General features: G+C 38.5%; 3 protein-coding genes across 7 annotated transcripts in view; 2 read left to right on the top strand and 1 right to left on the bottom strand.

Annotated features, from left to right (window-relative positions):
* The first annotated feature begins 314 nt into the window (after positions 1 to 314).
* On the top strand, positions 315 to 4,875 carry LOC105264256 (zinc finger protein Helios). Of its 3 annotated transcripts, none has more exons than XM_011301021.1 (5): positions 315 to 490; positions 1,359 to 1,576; positions 1,710 to 1,941; positions 2,021 to 2,622; positions 2,728 to 4,875. In XM_011301021.1, exons 2-5 carry the CDS (start codon positions 1,401 to 1,403, stop codon positions 3,173 to 3,175), a joined length of 1,458 nt encoding a protein of 485 aa, XP_011299323.1. In that variant the 5' UTR covers positions 315 to 490; positions 1,359 to 1,400; the 3' UTR covers positions 3,176 to 4,875. The 3 variants fall into 3 exon arrangements, with proteins under 3 accessions (XP_011299323.1, XP_011299314.1, XP_011299332.1); XM_011301012.1 differs by lacking the exon at positions 315 to 490 and adding an exon at positions 503 to 712; XM_011301030.1 differs by lacking the exon at positions 315 to 490 and adding an exon at positions 719 to 876.
* A 291-nt stretch (positions 4,876 to 5,166) lies between these two features.
* wgn (wengen) lies at positions 5,167 to 11,966 on the bottom strand. The gene is made up of 5 exons (XM_011301000.1): positions 11,509 to 11,966; positions 9,629 to 10,084; positions 9,383 to 9,566; positions 6,921 to 7,049; positions 5,167 to 5,599 (listed from the first exon to the last, which is right to left on the bottom strand). Exons 2-5 carry the CDS (start codon positions 10,079 to 10,081, stop codon positions 5,442 to 5,444), a joined length of 924 nt encoding a protein of 307 aa, XP_011299302.1. The 5' UTR covers positions 10,082 to 10,084; positions 11,509 to 11,966; the 3' UTR covers positions 5,167 to 5,441.
* A 3,379-nt stretch (positions 11,967 to 15,345) lies between these two features.
* The window catches only part of Btk29A (tyrosine-protein kinase Btk29A), a 42,481-nt gene continuing 38,947 nt past the window's right edge, over positions 15,346 to 18,879 (top strand). The window contains exons 1-2 of one of the 3 annotated variants that reach the window (XM_011300922.1): positions 15,346 to 15,574; positions 16,468 to 16,649. In XM_011300922.1, coding sequence (XP_011299224.1) covers positions 15,412 to 15,574; positions 16,468 to 16,649 — 345 coding nt within the window. In that variant the 5' untranslated portion in view covers positions 15,346 to 15,411. The other 2 variants (XM_011300941.1, XM_011300931.1) reach the window with 2 other exon arrangements.

Here is an 18,879-nt window from a genome sequence, read left to right as displayed (position 1 = left end):
TCAACATTCTCGAATGAACCTGTTACCAACTCACGTGTGTCAATTTCGTTTTAATTTTCCAGATGAATTCAGATATAAAAACAGATAAATCCAAAAACCCCTTTCACATCTCTCCCCCTAGACCGAAGGCCCGAAAAAAATACCAAAATCAGAAAAATCGAAGTGAAATCATGAAAGAAATCATATGTTCACCTGACGTGCCCCTGAGATTGTCAGCTGTTGTCAGCCCTGCGAAGTGATTGTATTTCAGCCTTCGAGTTTGCGTTGCAATTCCGCTCGTGGCTCTAGTTTCGACTTGAAAGCGAAAAAAAAAAGACAAAAAAGGAGTTAAAAGAAAAGGGAGAGATAAAAGAGAGAGGACAGAGGCGAGAAAAAGGAAAATATAACGTGAAGGATGCGTGTGGGATCGTAGTGGTGTAAATTGTGTTATCATTTTTTTTTTTTTTTCAAATCCATCAATCTCCGGATCTAATGGGCCCATCGTATCGATGTAAGTAGAATAAGGTGGTGGGGGGCAAGTGAAAAATATGGTTATCTGTATTCAATGAAAATGTGTGTGGTATCAGCGGAAAAGCCGCGAAAACCTACGTCACATTGTGACGGATTCAGTCGAAAACTGGGACAAAGTGCAGTGCACTCTGGCATTGCGATCTTACCCACCAGGTGTTTCTATGCCGTAATCTTCGCAGGATTGGGTAATACCCCCCTTCAGGTATACCCAATTGCACCTTGCTCTCCCAATAACATTTTCAACACTCCTTTTTTTTTTATTTCAACTCTGACTTTTTCATGGGTTTTATTCGTTTTATTATTTCGGGGGGGAGTTGGTGAGATACGCGTACAGGTTAAACTCGCGGGTTGTGACAGACGAAGGAGGTAATAATCAGTGGTTTGTGGTGGTGATTATTTTGGTTTTATTTATAAATATTGAGGGATTTTTTTTTGGGAATTTCAGGGGCAGAGGGGGGAGGGGCGGCATTTGAAGATGTGGTTTGAGTTCAGTTATTTGGGGTAATTGGGATGTGCTTGGGATACTTTCTGGTGGGATATGGAATTCGTCCCATTTGGAACACTGGCACTCTTTCGAAATACTTCCAAGTATGCGTTCAGAATTTACAAAGACTGATTTCACGGCTCTCGTGGTGATAATTGGGTCTCGGGATTTATTGGGAATTTTGTTATTTTGTGGGTTTTGAAAACTGAAATTTTTCAGTCTCTTGATTTTTTTGGGATATCTCAGGGTGAGCGATTTTTGAGTGAGTGATAAATTGGGAATTGTCTTTGGATTCAGTGGATTGCGAAATGACTCTCCCGGTGGGGGATTTGTTCATGAATAATTGACTGAGTTCTTTTTTTAGGGTAAATGAGGGAACGGAGGTAGTGGAAAGTGACCTGGTATAATGTCAGATGGGGTCGATGGAGGCAGCGGGGAAAACGAGGTAGACTCACATTCCTCCGCGCAAGCTGAACCTGGGGAGTCATCCAATAATCGGGAGGATGAGAGCTTGGATCCTGATAATGAGGCTGCTTTGAACACTAATTATGACAGTAGTGACGGAGCTGTACCAGTTTATAGGTAATTAATTGCTCGAATTCCTCCACCATTACACGTCCACGTGCGAGCGACCTTCATAGGTTTATTGGTTAAACATATTTTTATGAAAGAATTTGCAGGAAAATCTCATGCTCCTTAGGGTATTTGTTTTTAGATGTGAAAGATGTGACAATTACGAAACCATAAATAAAGCAGCATTTTGCGCCCATCAAGACCAGTGTCTGGCTGGTGGTGAGGGTGGTGAGAGTGTCGAAGGAATCGAGAGCAATGAACACGATGGGGACGGTGATGAGGGACACTCTGGACACCGTTCACACAGAAAGATGTTCGAGTGCGACGTCTGCAACATGAAATTCTCCAATGGAGCTAACATGCGTAGACACAAAGTACATTAATTGCTTTATCATAATTAAATAATTTTACGGTAACGATTGCCCGTTTTTATGGGGTATTATTGACTTTTAGATGCGTCACACTGGCGTCAAACCGTACGAGTGTCGTGTTTGTCAGAAGAGATTTTTCCGAAAGGATCATCTGGCTGAACACTTTACAACCCACTCGAAAACATTGCCTTATCACTGTCCAATATGCAATCGTGGATTCCAAAGACAAATTGCTATGAGAGCTCATTTTCAGAATGAGCACGTTGGTCAGCACGATATGGTCAAGTCCTGTCCACTGTGCAATTACAGAGCAGCTACGATGAAATGTTTGAGGCTACACTTTTTTAATAGGCATGGAATAGATTTAGATAATCCTGGACCAAATAGCTCGTCGTCCCTGTTGAGCAGTTGTTCACCAAACGAGGCGATGCCTTCAGCACCTCTATCTGATAGTGGTGATAGCACGGGTAATCGTTCGGCAGACAATGCAACACCACCGATGCACTTCTTGACACCCCACGTGGAGATATCAATACCGTATCCAGAACAGGCAGCTGGCCAACGCAATCCCAGTCCAGCACCATTGAATGGAGATAGTCCAAACAGTCCACAGAGTGCTGACAGCAACAGCAATGCACCAAGCAGTAGTCATCATCAGTTACCTATCAATAGCACTATTCATCGGTAATTATTTGAGAGAAATAAAAAGAAAATTCAATTAATCAAATCGAAAATGAAATGAAAATTAAATTTTTGAAAAATTGATTGGATAATTCTCTCGTATTTCAGGAGTGGCGGTGGTAGTGAAGAGGCAATAACACCATCAATATCCCTAATTCCAATAAAACAAGAGCCAAACAGCAATGGAATGGAGGATTCTGGTGCAACATCAAGCAATCATCCTCTTCCATCTCTCATAAAGGTATCACCACTGAAATCTCTGTTGCGCGATGACTTGAGACGCAAACTAACAAACACAACAAACAGTCACAACAATGGTACAACAACGATAAATTCTCACACACGTGGTGAGCCACCGACATCAACGAGGCCGGATCCCCGTTCCAGTGGTTTACAGTGTACCTATTGTCGAATAACATTTCCAGATCAAACATTGTATTTTTTGCACAAGGGCTGTCACAGCGAGAGCAATCCCTGGAAGTGTAATATCTGTGGGGAGCAGTGTTGCAATCTGTATCAATTTAATTCGCATTTACTGAGCAAGAGTCATCAATAGTAACGGGAAATTAATTAATTGAAGAGATTAAAGATAATTGGTGAGATGAGGCTCGTTTCAAGGGAGAAAACCGTGCCTTTTTTTATTATGAAGATGAAGATTTAATGAGGATCACTAATTATTGCCAACATTCATGAAACTCGTCCATCGTGATATGTCACCACACGTTTATGATCCGTCCAATAGGGCTTCACAGAGTTTAAATATTCCAAGCTCTATTAGTTTAAAATTAAAATGAAAAAAAAAAATGTTGAACAATTAGTGAATAGATGGCAGCGCAGGGAGCAGAAAATATTCCGAGAGAGACGTTGAAGGAAACCACGGGGTAGTGGACAGTACTAAATATATCCTGATGAGATAATGTCAATCGAGTGTCTTTGACTGGTTGATTAGATTAATCTGGATTAAATTATTGAAACTTAGCGAACAGGCTGGCAAAAAGCTTTGAAGTAGCACCGTACTCTTCACCTAAAAAACAATTCTTCGAGGCACAAGTTTGATTTGACTGCGTCAGTACTTCAATCAGCTATTCCTTAATTGCACTGGAAGAATCAGATTCAAAAGAATATAATATTTATGAGAGATTGTCATTGAATAGCATCAGAAGCAGAAACTGAAATTCAGCAGTTGAAGGGTGAATGCAACTGAGGAGCTTTAAGAATTGATATTAATTGATTGGCTTAGCAGAAAGAAAATATTTTATGGTCGAAGGAATGAGAATTAAAACGCGATGGGATGTGAAAAATGAGAAATTCTATCGGTTGCACTGGTGTCTCAGTTTCGATTAATATTTTATATATAAATATTTGTACAAAAGAGTATTAAAGAAGTAATGAACAATGTGGAATAAGTAAACAACAAAAATCGGGGTGTTTCGCGTATATATTGAAGAAATGATATACATGAAGAAGTCTATTTAATCGCGTCACAGAGAAATTAAAAATGAAATACTGACACTTATATACACAAACACTGCTGTAAATGGTTGTAGTTATTTAATGATTATTCTGTATATCGAGAGTAAAATATTTAATATTACAGTTTTATTTATTAATAAGTAATTTATTGTCTCGCATTCCAAGAAAACGTTGAAAAAACAAATTTGACACAGAATTAGTTTAATTGAAAGGAGAGAAACACTTTGGTGGAATTAATATAATATATAGATTTATATATATTTTTGTTCAAAGCAGGATCATCTGAAATCACTTATTCAGCACTTGAAAGCGTAACGATCATTGAACGAGGAATTTTAGGAGTTATTTGTATGAATATTTACAAAGCAAAATTATGAAATTGTCATGTAGATTAATTTTATTTCCATAATGTGACCTTGCTCGAGTCTTTTTAGATACCTTTACATAACACACGTGTTCATCATATTTTTGGGTTGTTGAGAATGACAAGTGCCTGACATGAAAGATGACAATTCAATATTTTGGACAAATGGATAATGGAATCATTCAATTTCTGAATATGAAATATTTGAAGTGGACCACCAAGCGCTTTTACACTGTGATCACGTTTACAAAGAAAAAAAGATAGTCTTAATGATAGAGAATAAAGAAAGGTGGTTACGAAAATATGATGAATGCAACCTCGTAAAAATTGAATCGGTCATTAATTGGGATGAAAGGAGAGGATTCGATCGATTGTGAATAAATCTCCTCATGAAATTCAATCGTACTAAAAAAAATTCCGATGAGAAGATCGAACTGATTCTTTCATTTCAATTAATCACTGAAGCAAAAAAAAAATAATGATGAAGCCTTAGGTGCACACCCTGCCCACTTAATCATACGATTATTAAAAAGTTTAATTCTATTTAATTGTATAAGAATGAAAAAAAAAATTATTGTTGATGTTACTACGGTGTAATGGGTACAATCTAAATACATAAAAATTATGTATATAAAGCAAAACTGTTGTTTCATTGGAAAAATTCGATCCGATCACTGGGTACTCATCTGCGAAAATGAAAAATCGATAAATCTGGTCTGTATTAATTTATTGTCAATTGAATTCTTACAGTTTTATATTACAATTGGTATTAAAAATCTAATAAAAATAAATAATCATTAAAAGATTGTGGCGCATCGTCATTGCTCCACGTGTCTCGATAATCTTCAACTCGAGGCAACGGGAGCCCGAAGACGAATAATTCTCCATTAAATCCATCAATCAACTGACTGATGTCGACAGAGTCTGGCATAGATTTATGATAATACAAAATTGAGAAAAAAAAAAAATGCTTTCGTTTGAAAAATCAGTCCCGTGTAGTCTTGTGACTGAGGATGCTCTCGATGTTGCGTTGAATCCGGGAAATCTGTGCACGTTTACTCCTAGACGTTTCTCCCTCTTCGATGTACAAGTTTCCCCCTGCTTCCGGCCATCCTGCCACCACCGGAGTCTCTCGTTTCCGGTCTGCAAGACAAAGAGGTCGAACACAACATCAGGGATTTGCTGGAGTCAATTAGTGAAGATCAATCGCCATTCCACAAACTGACGTATTGACTAAGAAAAATTGTTATGCCACAGATTAATGAGATTTTCCAGAAAAATATTCATTACAATCCCTTGATGTTTCGCATAATTAGAAGTCCTATGAAAATAATTAAAACCACTTCATACCCAAGAATTTATATTAATTGGATTAATTATCAATGAGGGAAGAACATGAATCAAATATTTATATTTTTTTCAGTATTGACTCGTTTTCCATTTCAATTCGTTATTTTATTTGAGATTGAGATTTATCTGAGGAGTTGTAATAATTTTTATTGGAGATTTAGCCTGATATCGGAAAAATTGAATTCTCGAAGGAAACGAGCGGCTGTTTCTGTGAGGGACATATTCTCGCATCAAAGTGGCAATGAAGCAATTGCGACTAGTGAGAAGTAATTGTGGTCAATAAACCTGGTGGCATTTATAACAGAGAATCGCGCCCATGGCACATTTGTCATCCAATATAACATCGCGTGATACGAACTGGTGAATGAAAGTCGGACGGAAGGAGTTGTTTCTGAAGTAGTAGGGGAGTTTAATAAACGTACATGTAAAGGGGGACAGAGTGATGAAAAGTAAAAAATAAAAGATAGCAAGAGGTTCAAGCGCGTTTCAATATCTCCCACCGCCACGTCTACTGGACACAAGTACACACATTATGTACTTAATTCAATGCACGAAACACGCGTAACCGTTTCAATCCTACCTAGACCATTCATTCAGCGTGAATTATCATTAATCAATTCAGTCAATTTAATTTTCTCTTTAGGTGTCATTAAAAAATACGAGTTTCCCTTCCCCAATCCTTTTAGTCCGCCCATTCACGTACGCTGTGAAAAAATGTCGCCATTTGTACGGAATTCATGTTCTCCCCTGCATTTTTTTCTTTTGTCAATTGCAAATTGGATAATTCTACGATTTAATGGTCTTTTTGGGGGGGAATTCACTGGAGAATGGAGAGAATTCAATATTCTCATATTTTGGGGCATTTTAAAAAGAGGAATTGCAATTTTTCGGATTTCTGTCAGTTCGGACAGAGAAAAAATGGGTAGAATTTTAATTGAATCGGACGTCCTAGAGAATCGACTTGAGAATATGTATGAGATGTGATGGAATCTTCGGGAAAGAATTTCAGGGAGAAGTCGAGAGAATTATATTGAGTATTAGAAAAAATTAACTCTATAGCTGCAATTAATTAATTAATAATGGATAAAAATTAAAGAAATTCTGACTGAATTACCTAAAAGTTTCTCGAGATATTGGCACCTTGTTTCAGGATCCCCTGGGTTCATGGGGGCACCTGCGCTGAGCTCAGCAAGTTCAGCCTTTACCATTAAATTCAGTCTCGCTGATATCTCCTCAAGACCAGCTGAAAAATAAAATGAAAAAAACCCTTAAATAATGTGAATTAACTGCGTACTTTCATGAATTCCTGGTATACCAGTGGTGCCTTCGAGGGGAGAAGAATTCTCCGACCGGATGCCAGTGGATCTGAGATACTCAAAGTGGAATGAATGGCTGTTGATTCATTGTTTAGGAATTTAACTTTTATCGTTATTTACGCGAATGAAAATTGCGCATTATTATCAGTACCTGCAGTCAATGCTGGAAAAATAAATTATTTCTCTTAAATAGATTTGGGACAATTGAATTAATTCATATTAATTCATATTAATTCATATCAATTCATATTTATACATATTAATTCATATTAATTCATATCAATTCATATTAATACATATTAATTCATATTAATTCATATCAATTCATATTAATACATATTAATTCATATTAATTCATATCAATTCATATTAATTCATATTAATTCATAATTAAATAAATAATGAAATGATTAATGTATTATTATTAATTCAGTTTTCAAAAATAATCAAACGACGCAGTAAAAATATCTCTGGTATGCCATAGATGCTCCGGAATGTATTCACATGAATAAACAGACGATATAGGAGTTGAAACAATACAATAAAGAAGATGGTAATGTTAATAATCACGCAATTGCAATCCCTCCTGGTGCATCATTATGCATTCGACAAATGTTGCACAATATCGGTGGTGTATGATTGCGTGATCAATAAAAGAGACAAAGGTAGAGCATGTACGAAAAAAGTGTCACTCCTTTCCCGTCATATATCTTTTTCGAATGTCAACGAAAAAGAGGGAGAATCGGAGAATGTCAAGACGTACCGCCTGTTTGTACTAAAATGTCACGTGCCATCTGGACACGCTCGTTGTGTGGTTTACGACGAAAAATTTTTAGCATTCGCAAACGTTTACATCTTGAATTTTTCATTCAATCGAACTCTCACTGGATCGCTTGTTGGAATGAGAGAGGGTACCGAGTCAACAGCCACTTAATTTTTTTCAATCGCAATTCCTCGTTGAAATGACCCTCTCCACCGCAAAAGTATGTTTTCTCAATTTTTTTATCGGTCTAGACTGGAGTCAATTAATGTAATTGCGCCTCGTGCTATAAATTTTTGAGAGAGGGAAGAATTTGCGGCGAAATCAACTCAAACGGTCGAGAATTTTTTCCATGTTTTCGCAGACATCTCCTGAAAATTGATCTGAAATTGATTGATTTGAAATTGAGGAATAACGCGGGGGATTTTTTTCGATTTCTTATCAATCATGTCGATTTTATTAAATTTCTGGATAATTGAGGGGAACTATGGAATACTGATTACTGATTACTGATTACTGAATCCTGAATCCTGAATGGAGTCAAGGTTATTGGAGAATATTTGTCCTCTCGTACGGTGTTTCGATAATTTAATATGTTGACGTGACATTTGGCAAGGACTCGTATATTGTACGAGGACGGGAAGTGAACGGCGTTGAGTTCACGATAATATTCTCAACGCACATTCGCCTCACACCCATCGTTGCTTCTTGGAAGTAACCGGGCCTTTGACTCGCAATAACGATTCTAAGGATCCCATCATGTTCAAATGCCATTTCATCCCCCATCCCTCCCCCACAATTAATGTCAACCATTAAAGAGATAACATCGCGCCGATTTCCGTCCGGTCTCAGACCAGGAGCGTCCACTCGTCGATTTTTATTTTTCCAAGAGGAGACTCTTCGAATTTCCCAGGTAATTGGATCAAATCAACCTAGACTGACAGAACACCAGAGAAAATTAAACATGGCCTTTGATGCGAGTGGATTGAATGTATTGAAACGTGAGACGCGATATCCGGGCACCTTAGGTCGACGCCAAGGTGAGGGATAAGCCGTGATCGGCCCTCATGATGAAGTGGATATCGTCTTGCATTGGAAATGATAAAAAATATTTTCAATCCGAAGAGACTCTTTCAAACATGCCGCTCATTCATCACCCTGTCCTCCCAATCTCTCAAAAAATCTCAATGAATTTCAAAACATTATTTCCATTAACGAAATCTTGAGGAATCGTGAAGAACCTCACGTCTCAATAACAACTAGAATCTATCGACTAAATTTTTAATCCGCATTATGTATTACAATTTTAATGAATAGTTCTCGAAAGAAAATGAGAAAATAATTAATTGGGTGAAGATATTAGCAATCTGGGAGAGTGAAAGAAAAATGAAAAAATGGTGGAATGCCATCAGATCTTTAAAATCTCCAGGAATGATCGAAGGAATAATCTGATAGAGTTTTAACGACTCTCCCTGTTGATTGATCAATTGGATCCATTACCTGGCTGAAAATTCCTCTTCATCCGTCGCCATTGCCGGACGTAGATAAGAGCCGAGCATCCGGCAACCATGAAGAATACTATGCAGGCACATACAGCGAGGACAAGAGCACTGGTCTGCCAATCCCACGGTAAATGATCATTGTCATTGCTAGATCGCCTCTCCTTGGGCACCTCCGGCGATATCTGCAGCATCACATAAAATTAATAACCCAACCATTCAACCCCATGACAATCACGCTAGATACCTGCAACTGCTGAGGATCAATTAAGCCCTCATCATCATCGAGACCGGATGCACTCAACTCATCATCGATTTCACGTCGACTCTCGCTTGACCTCAACGTTTCCGGTCTTCCATCGACATTTGAAACACGCCACATCATCTTCTCGGTTACATCCAACCTCTGATTAATGTCTGATTTTCTTCTGTTACCCAGGAAGGACCAGTCCAGCTCGAGTGCTGATAGCGGTCCACAAATAGCATCTTTGTGAACGGCGCACGGACTTATTGTGAATTCCGGTGCACATTTTGTGCACGGGGTGCATCCAGACTTGTCCGTTGACCAGAATTCCAACCCATGATGACAGAGCTCGGGATTGGATTGGGATGAGTGAAGTTCACTTGATTTTATGGCTTCCAGAGTACTGAGCAATACCAGGCCCACCCTCAGCAGCCTGGGGCAAATCTCCCTCGGCATCACCTATTCAATTTCACATATTTTATTATTTTAACAATTGTTATACCCGATAATCCTATCCTACACATATATTTCTATTGTTCATCCACTCTCCATCAATTATAGCTATCGTCCTCATGCAATAACTATAATTATAACTATAACTCCGGTTTACAGAATTTCATTCATCACTCCGGTCAATGAAATATCAGCAAGTGCGCTAATTAACGACCTTGATCGTGTTTCATTAAAAAATAATAATGATTGAGTGCGGAAAAATGTTCGATCCGCGCGACGCTTCTTTCATACTTCCGGTATACGTTATACGCGTTGTAATTACATCCGCAGTTAAATCGCAATTCCAGGTCCCAACGTCATCGCTCTCTCTTTCAATCTCTCTCTTTCTCTCACTCACTCATTACATTGTAACTGAGAAAAGGGGGGGTGGGGATTTTGAAGTATTTTGCCCTCACCTTTCGTCTTTTCTACGTTATACATACGTGTCTCACATGGCACCGTTACGCTTTGTAATTGTGTATATACTTTAATGCATTCCAAGAATCACTTACAACTAATTATATCACTTTATTTTTATATTAAATTGAAGTATGGTGAGTCATCATTAATTTTTTTATGGAAGAAGAAATGATGGAATATGGGGGAAAACGGTGTGCGGGAATTTAATCTGTTGGGGAAGAAGAACTAAATAATCTGAGTGATAATCAATGTATGTCGGAATTTTTACGTTGGGTTGAGTTGAAGTTGATCTCATCAGCGATATGAGCTTCGAGCTATTAAAATCAATTGCCCATTTTGAAGTGTGAAGATTCTTCAAGAATTCGCAATTTTTTTATTCCCGGAATTCTAGGAATTTTAAAGCGCAAATTGATTTAGATTGTTCCATTATTTGTTGCAATTTCATTCCAATTATTAATTTTAATTAATCGAAAATTCTTTTATTATCAGATTGTGAGGAGTTGGACAGTTCATCAATTGAATTTACGGTGGGATGATTGGAAGATCGAGGTGCTATCTCGATCTTCAAAAATTTCCGAAATTCCATTACAAAAATATCCAAACAGATTTGAAATTCCAAATGTTCTTCCAGTACATCCACCATGTGTCTTTCGTTGAAATCCCCAGATCCCTCGCGTTTATATTAACTGCCGCTCGTTATAAACAAAACCAATAGTTCGACGCACGAATTTCAAACTAGCAAATGAAAAGAAACGCAACTAGCGAAAAATCTTGAGAGACATTCCACTAATTCCATGATTTCCCTCCGAAAAATTATGAGATTCGCCAAGAAAATTCGTTAACTACAAAAAAATCCGCCCATTTCCACAATTCGCATGCAATTAAATACTTTAATACTAGCGGCAAATAGATAAATTTGAATGAATACGTGAAATTATAAAAATATTAATTAAAATTAATAAAATACATACGATGCCTTAGGTGGTAGCATTCCTGCCATGACGTAATAATTTCCGCGATCGAATCCCCAGATCAATCGTCACGAGACACAACAGCCCGGGTCAATGGTCTTCCAACAAACTATCATCGATTGTTCCCAATGACTCACAAGAATCGATAAAAAAAATTGATCTGTCCTCAGAAGACACACTAAAAAATCACTAAAAAAAATAATTCCAGAGTTACACAAGATTCACGTATCACACTGAAAGAAGAGGTGAATATGATTGATGGGGTGATCCGATTGCCCAAGAGGTAAGAGACGGATTTATTATAAAAAATGGAAAAAAGTATTGCGGGTGTTTGGAACTGGTGGAGAACCGGCGCGCGTTGGTCGGTCAAGCAACCATCTGAAGGCAGTGCCTCGTTCTCGTACAAAACCAGAGACTAGTTCGACGGGTTCTACTAATTTCCGCCCACGACTAACTCATACCAAACCCTCGAGTGTGAATGCATCCGAGTGAGATGAAAATTCTCGGAGAAGGTGCAAGAGAGATGAATTCTCTGGGTCGCTGAGTGGTGGGTACTGGACGTCTGGTGGGGATGGAAAAAGAGAAAACTACGTACAATTGTACACCATGTACTCGATACTTTCAGCTTTTCTTATCCCATCGATTAAGAATAAGATATGAAAATATGTAAATATGAAATTCTTTTTTTTTCACATTATTCTGATTTTTCTTTCCATTTTTGAAGTGCAATTTCATTACGATTAATAATTATACCACAAATCAGGGTATGAGTACTCATATTATTATAAGTATTGAATTATATAAAATATCTCCCTAACCGTTTGTTTATTATAAATAATTATTTCCCCTGTATCGAAAATGAAATGAAAAATTGCATAAAAACAATATTTTGGTAAAATATTGTGACTTGAGAGAAAGTGGTTTTGAAATTTTGCATTCCTCCGCAAGTATTTTGTAATGATTTATTTTTTATTTTTTTAGAGACTGAATAGTTTTATGTTCACCACAGATTTCTTCTGGGGGATTGACATTAAAATGTGGTTTTGCTGTGATTGCTTTTTATGTAGCATTTTCCCAGGGTGGGGCAGGTGGTACTCGTTGAGGCTTCTTCGGGTACGAAGGGATTTAAGACAGACCTTCCCAGTCCCCTAGACAGGATGTCCTGAGGTATTTTGAGACTGAAAAATCTCTCGTGTTATATCCGTGATCTTTTTAAAACGTTAACCCAGCCAGCATCTGGAGTTGGTCTGTCGTTAACGCACGGGGGAATACTTCTACCCGTAGTTTACTTCCTTTATGTTTTTACGGGGCTCTTCCCACGCATCTGTGAATACCATTCAATATAATCCCTATTCTCCTCGGTTAATTCAAACACTCATTTTTTATCGTCCCGCTGAAGCAATTTCCTATAGTTTTTATTCCTCACTCTGGAGCGAAGTGAAAAAATTTACACCGGCAGATAAACAAATTAATCTGTATATTTTTACCCGCACTCCGAGTATTTGTTTTTCCTTGGTGCTCTTGAAAATTGGACGGAGGTCAAGAATGATTGATGGAGACGCTGTGAAATTGAGTGGGTGGAAAACACTCAACAGCCCATGAATAATCCCAACATCCGCAGATTTCTACATTTTGTGGGAAAATCTTGAGGGCATGTGGTCCAAGTTCTCACCCCGGAACAGCACCTGGACATTTTAATTACTCCAACGACCTTGCGACTTCCCGAAAAAGATCAGGTCATTTGTGAGATTCGTTTACCCATCAAAATAGCCCAATTCAAATTGTTACGACAAATCATTATCAAAAAATTCCACCAAAAAATATTAAAACTGAAAAAAGTATTGCTCAAACTATTACATCAGGAAAATATAACATTTAAAAATAGTTTAACAAACCACACATTATTCCGAAAATGAATTAATGCAGAGACTCATCCTCTCATCACCCGAATTAATCAGTCATCATAAATCACGAATAATAATAATTAATCAGGATCAGGACTCCAGTCAATCTGAAAATTGTTCAGACAATCCTCCAGGTCTTGATAAAAAGCCTTGGCAACAATCTTTGAGAATACATACCGATCCCGCGTTCGGAGGGTGTCGTCATCTTCTGGACAAACCGAGTCTGGTTCGGATCGAATACCGAATGCACAGAGTTCGGCCTCCTCACTCTATTCTTCATGGTTCTGGGGGTTGGAGTGACCCCAGCGGCATCGTAGTACTCACCCCAAGAGAGGGAGGGCGCCACACGCAATCGGGGTGTCTGCCCGTCAGTCGACCCTGTAACTGCCCAGTAGTAGACCCATTGTCAGAGGGACCAGTCGACAGGGTGAGTGTTATTTTCTGCGTTACGAAATTGGTATTCACTGAAATTTAAAATTTTATGGAGTCACTTAAATTTTTCCTTAATCAAAAAGTATCGGGAGAACATGCAAACCGAGGAGGCATTCACTGAAATTTTGAATTTGGCAATTTCAGTGAATACCTCTTCGATTTTCATGTTTTCCTGATACTTTTTGGTTAAGGGTTAATTGGATTTGGTTAGAGGTCACATGGGGGCAAAAAAATTAAGTGAATCCATAAAATTTTAAAATTTCAGTGAATACCAATTTCGGAACGCAGAAAATAACATTCACCCTGTCGACTGGTCCCTCTGACTCGACTGACGGGTTGACACCCCACCATCGCGGCAGGTACTGAGTCGGGTGACGGGCAGACACCCCACCATTGAGTGCGGCCCCCTCTTTTTCTTGGGGTGGGGGACTACAATGCCGGTGGGGTCACTCGAACCCCCAATGAGCGGCTCAGTTCTTGGGGAGTACCTCACCCCAAGAGAAAGAGGGGGCCGCACCCAATGGTGGGGTGTCTGCCCGTCAGCCGACTCGGTAACTGCCTCAGTAGCAGTCCCGATGTCAGTGGGACCGATCGACTAGAGGAATTTTATTTTCTGAAAATTTAAAATTTTTCAATTTCAGTGAATACCTCCTCGATTTTCATGTTCTCCTGATACTTTTTCAAAAATTTCGAATTTTTCAAATTCCAGTGAACACCTCCTCAATTTTCATACTCTCCTGATACTTTTTCAAAAATTTCGAATTTTCAAATTTCAGGGAATACCTCCTCGATTTTCATGTTCCCCTAATATTTTTTTGAAAATTTCAAATTTTTAAATTTCAGTGAATACCTCCTCGATTCTCATGTCCCCCTGATACATTTTTAAAAATTTCGAATTTTTCAATTCCAGTGAATACCGCCTCGATTTTCATGTTCTCCTGGTACTTCTTCAAAAATTTCAAATTTTTAAATTTCAGTGAATACCTCCTCGATTCTCATGTCCCCCTGATACATTTTTAAAAATTTCGAATTTTTCAATTCCAGTGAATACCGCCTCGATTTTCATGTTCTCCTGATACTTCTTCAAAAATTTCAAATTTTTAAATTTCAGTGAATACCTCCTTGATTTTCATGCTCCCCTGATGCTTTTTCAAAAATTTTGAATTTTCAAATTTCAGTGAATACCTCCTCGATTTCCATGTTCTCCTGATACTTCTTCAAAAATTTCGAATTTTCCCCATTCCAGTGAATACCTCCTCGATTTTGATGTTCACCTGATACTTTTTCAAAAATTTTTCAAAAAAATTCAGAATGGCAGTTACCGAGTCGGCTGACGGGCAGACACCCAGCATTGCGTGTGGGGCCCTCTCTTCCTTGGGGTGAGATACCACGATGCCGGTGGGGTCACTCAAACCTCCCGAACTGAGCCTCTACGTTAGTCAATTCTCTCTGGTCCGGATTGCTTAGTCGACACTAGTTCCTGGAGCCGCCACTGCTGACGTCCTTCACCCTGGGCCTCCTATCTGTATTATCAGCTGCCACAGATGCCCCTCCCCTTCACCCCTCCATGAATTTTCGACGCTTTTCGTTTGACAGATTGGAGTTGCGCGCGCGCGCGCGCTGCACCATCATTCCACGTGAATTTTTTTGTTGTTTCTTGCACGCGAAAGCCGGTTGTACCACCAATAACAATTGTTTATGCAGCGTCGTTAACGACCATAGTGTGCATGGTAAGTACACCAAGTTAAACCTAAAATCGGCCATTTTTTTAACAAATAAGCCCTTTTTTTTCTCCCTTTTTATCGTTCTTTCTTTCTCGTCTCGCGTACGACTGCTTCACCCAAGTTGGACAACAGAACAATATGGTTTTATCGAAGTTGCATTTACGGAAGTGATGATAAACACATCGTGGATAACCGCATACTATTTATACGCCTTCTCGTTTTCAGTTTCCTTCGAGAGATTCTTTTTCGTATTTTTTTCTTGTCTCATTTTCCTGCTGATGCATACCACCACGAGCTACTGCCACTGATTTTGTTACTTGTTAGTTGTTTTATGGGTCAGTAATTTTTATTTTTTTGTGTAGCTGTAAAAAAACAATCTTGAGCATGCCGGTTTGCGCCTACTCCTCGAGATCACAAGGTATTTTATTAGCTCGTAAAATCCCTTGCATTCTTCATTGTTTCAAAACTCGAGGATCTAATTTCAGTCGAGGCGATTGCTGAGAAATTCCTTCAGCATAATCTCCATCGATATATGTTAGCATCTGCACATATGTCGATCGTTAATTTTTCTCCATATTATCTATCACCAGATCTTTGTTTACAGTTTCATATCGAACCTAACCTAGAATTAAATGAACCCAGTGGATTCGATAACCGATATCGTGTAATTTATTCCAGGGGGATTATCGTTTTACATTCGTACGCGTTAATTGCTTTTTCTCAATGATAAATCGAGATTTCGATTCACTAGGGGAATTGATAAAAAAAAAACAACCAGTGGCACAACAAAACGAGTCGATAAAACAGTTTTCCAATGATTTTGATTTATGGAATAGAACGTGAGAATGAAAGATGTCAAAAATGTAAATTTAAATTTGTTGTTATCTATCTTTTTTCAGGCAGGGCATTCTCCGGTATGGCGGGGAAGGATGGGAAGGTGGAGTCGAAGGGTGATATTGTGAGACAGGGATTTATGGTGAAGCGTTCGCAAAATAAAAAACGCTTCACACCAATAAACTACAAACAACGGTGGTTCGTACTGACACGTCGTTACCTCGTCTACTACGACAATGACAGTGAGGTAAATTGATTTCTCTTCTTGTCCCTCATTTTTGCATTTCAAATGTATTAGGGAAAAATTGCCTTGACATTTCAATAGTTACCCTGTATTTTTTCCATTTTTTACTCTTGACTCTCCACCTTTTTTATTCATTCATTAATTCATTGCGAAATTAATTTGTTTAATCTACATTATTCTCCAGTCTTCCATCCGTTTTAAAATCCAAAATTTCGTGCACTTTGTATTTTTTTTTCTAATAATCCCAACGAGTCACGTAATCGTGGGGTAAAGAGTGATTTCAGTTATTTTTATTTAAAATCATGATAAAAAATGAGAGATGGTCAGTAAATTTTATTATTTACTCCGGAAAATTTACGGTAATGTCACGTATTGTTTCGAACTCGTAAAACTCACGGAGAAATAAGTGAAAAATACTTTGGAGAACGTAAAGATTAGTCAATTTCACGTGAATTTTATGTGACTAAAATGATACTTGTTATGGTTTTAAAGACGCAACTTTGAGAGCCGTCTCAACTCATTGATAGAGTATGTGGTGACGATGAACACAATAACAATAAGAAACTTGTGGCATACGAGTGAAATTCTTGCTTGGCATGCCATTTTCAGACCGTAATTTCAACACCTCACGTCCTTTTCCCAGTATTTTTCTCTCCATGTGGCATAACGCAATTGAATCGACCATTTGGATAATTGAATACATTACAAAAGCAGCGAGTATATCCCTAATTTTTCATGGCATTAGCGGCAAAATTTGATCACGCACGTTCTTAAGGGTATGTGAATAGTATGAGAACGTGAAAACGTTAATTGAATATGTAGAGCCCAAGGAAACTGTCACGGCAATTCATATCTCCATCGTTGGTAAGCCCATTTGGGGGGTTTAACACGCAAGCGCAGATAGAGAGCAACCCCTTTCTTTCGGCACAATCTCCACCCCCTCGGATCCCCTATTTCTGCACATCCTGGCACATCTCCGGATTCACGAGTTCAGTTGGTTAGCCGTAGCCGCCGACGAATCGACTTGTTAATGCGCGTTCACTATCATCGAGCGATCCAAGTTATTCGATTGAAAGCGTTTGATTATTTAATATAAAAATTTCAATGATAAATTTGATACCTACATTGGTTGATGAAGGATAAGCTATTGGGAATTTGGTACTGATAATTTAAGGGTTGAGGGGTCGTTATTGGGAGGTAATTGGTCTCTTTCATGTTTTGTCTCGGGTAAAATTAATAGAAATAAATAAAGTCAACAACAAAAGTGTTCACAGACGCGCGGGCGCACGTTCACGATCGATCTACGGGCGATCCCGGTTGTTCTACTCATGACAAACCTGCTTCCCAGATACGCTCGGTCCATTACAGCCACTGTCGTTCATCAGATTCAAGAGCCACCGCTGATCATCACCCCACATTTTTTATCCAACTTTTTTCATACTCGAATGAATCTATAAACTTCTTACCGGCTTTTATCTCCTCATTGTCAGCAAGTGACAAATGAGTTTGCAAGTTATTTAAGTTTAGGGGTGGGGGTGTAAAAAAGTTGGAGCCCCGGGGACGGGAGAAAGGGACAATCCACGTGGAACGTTGAGGAAAATTGATCGTCGCGTCGATTTCGAGTGTCGTTCTTTTTTTTTATTTATTTTCATTTGAAAGGGAGAATCGGGGAGGAAAATAAGTGCGATTGTAATTCAAGTTGGACAACGTGGAGGTAAGCAACAGAGGTGGATAGAAAAAGATGTTTAGAGAGGAGAGAATGGGGGATGAAAAATAGACGAAATGCTTTTATTCGTATTTTTTTTTTTACCCTCCGGCTGGATGAGTTTACTTTGACTCTCTTTGTTTCGAAGAACGTAGTATTTTTCGCCCCCTTTTGTGATACACCTTCTGGTTTTAGAATGAGAAATAATAAAAGAGATATGGATACAGGAATGAATAAAAGCTGGCTTGGTAAATGAAGGTGAAGAGTGCAGAAGAGAAAAAAAATTATTTGAAGGAGAAAAAAAAGGGATTTTGCTGGGAAATTGCACGCGGCGTGTCTTTTAATATCAAATCTAGGTGAAAAAGTGGAGAAAAAAATCATAACTGACCGGGATCCGCGTCCCTGCATTTCTGCGTGGAATATTGCCACCGTATTTTCAGACCTCATACCCTTACTACCGTGTTGGCCCATTTTTAATAGGATTTGCGTGAATGGAAATGCATCTATGCCCTGGTAAATTGCAAATCA

Source organism: Fopius arisanus, unplaced genomic scaffold, assembly GCF_000806365.1.
Source record: "Fopius arisanus strain USDA-PBARC FA_bdor unplaced genomic scaffold, ASM80636v1 scaffold00001, whole genome shotgun sequence".
NCBI lineage: Eukaryota > Metazoa > Arthropoda > Insecta > Hymenoptera > Braconidae > Fopius > Fopius arisanus.
The sequence above is the reverse complement of the archived record's forward strand: the minus strand, read 5'-3'. Positions and strand labels throughout refer to the sequence as shown.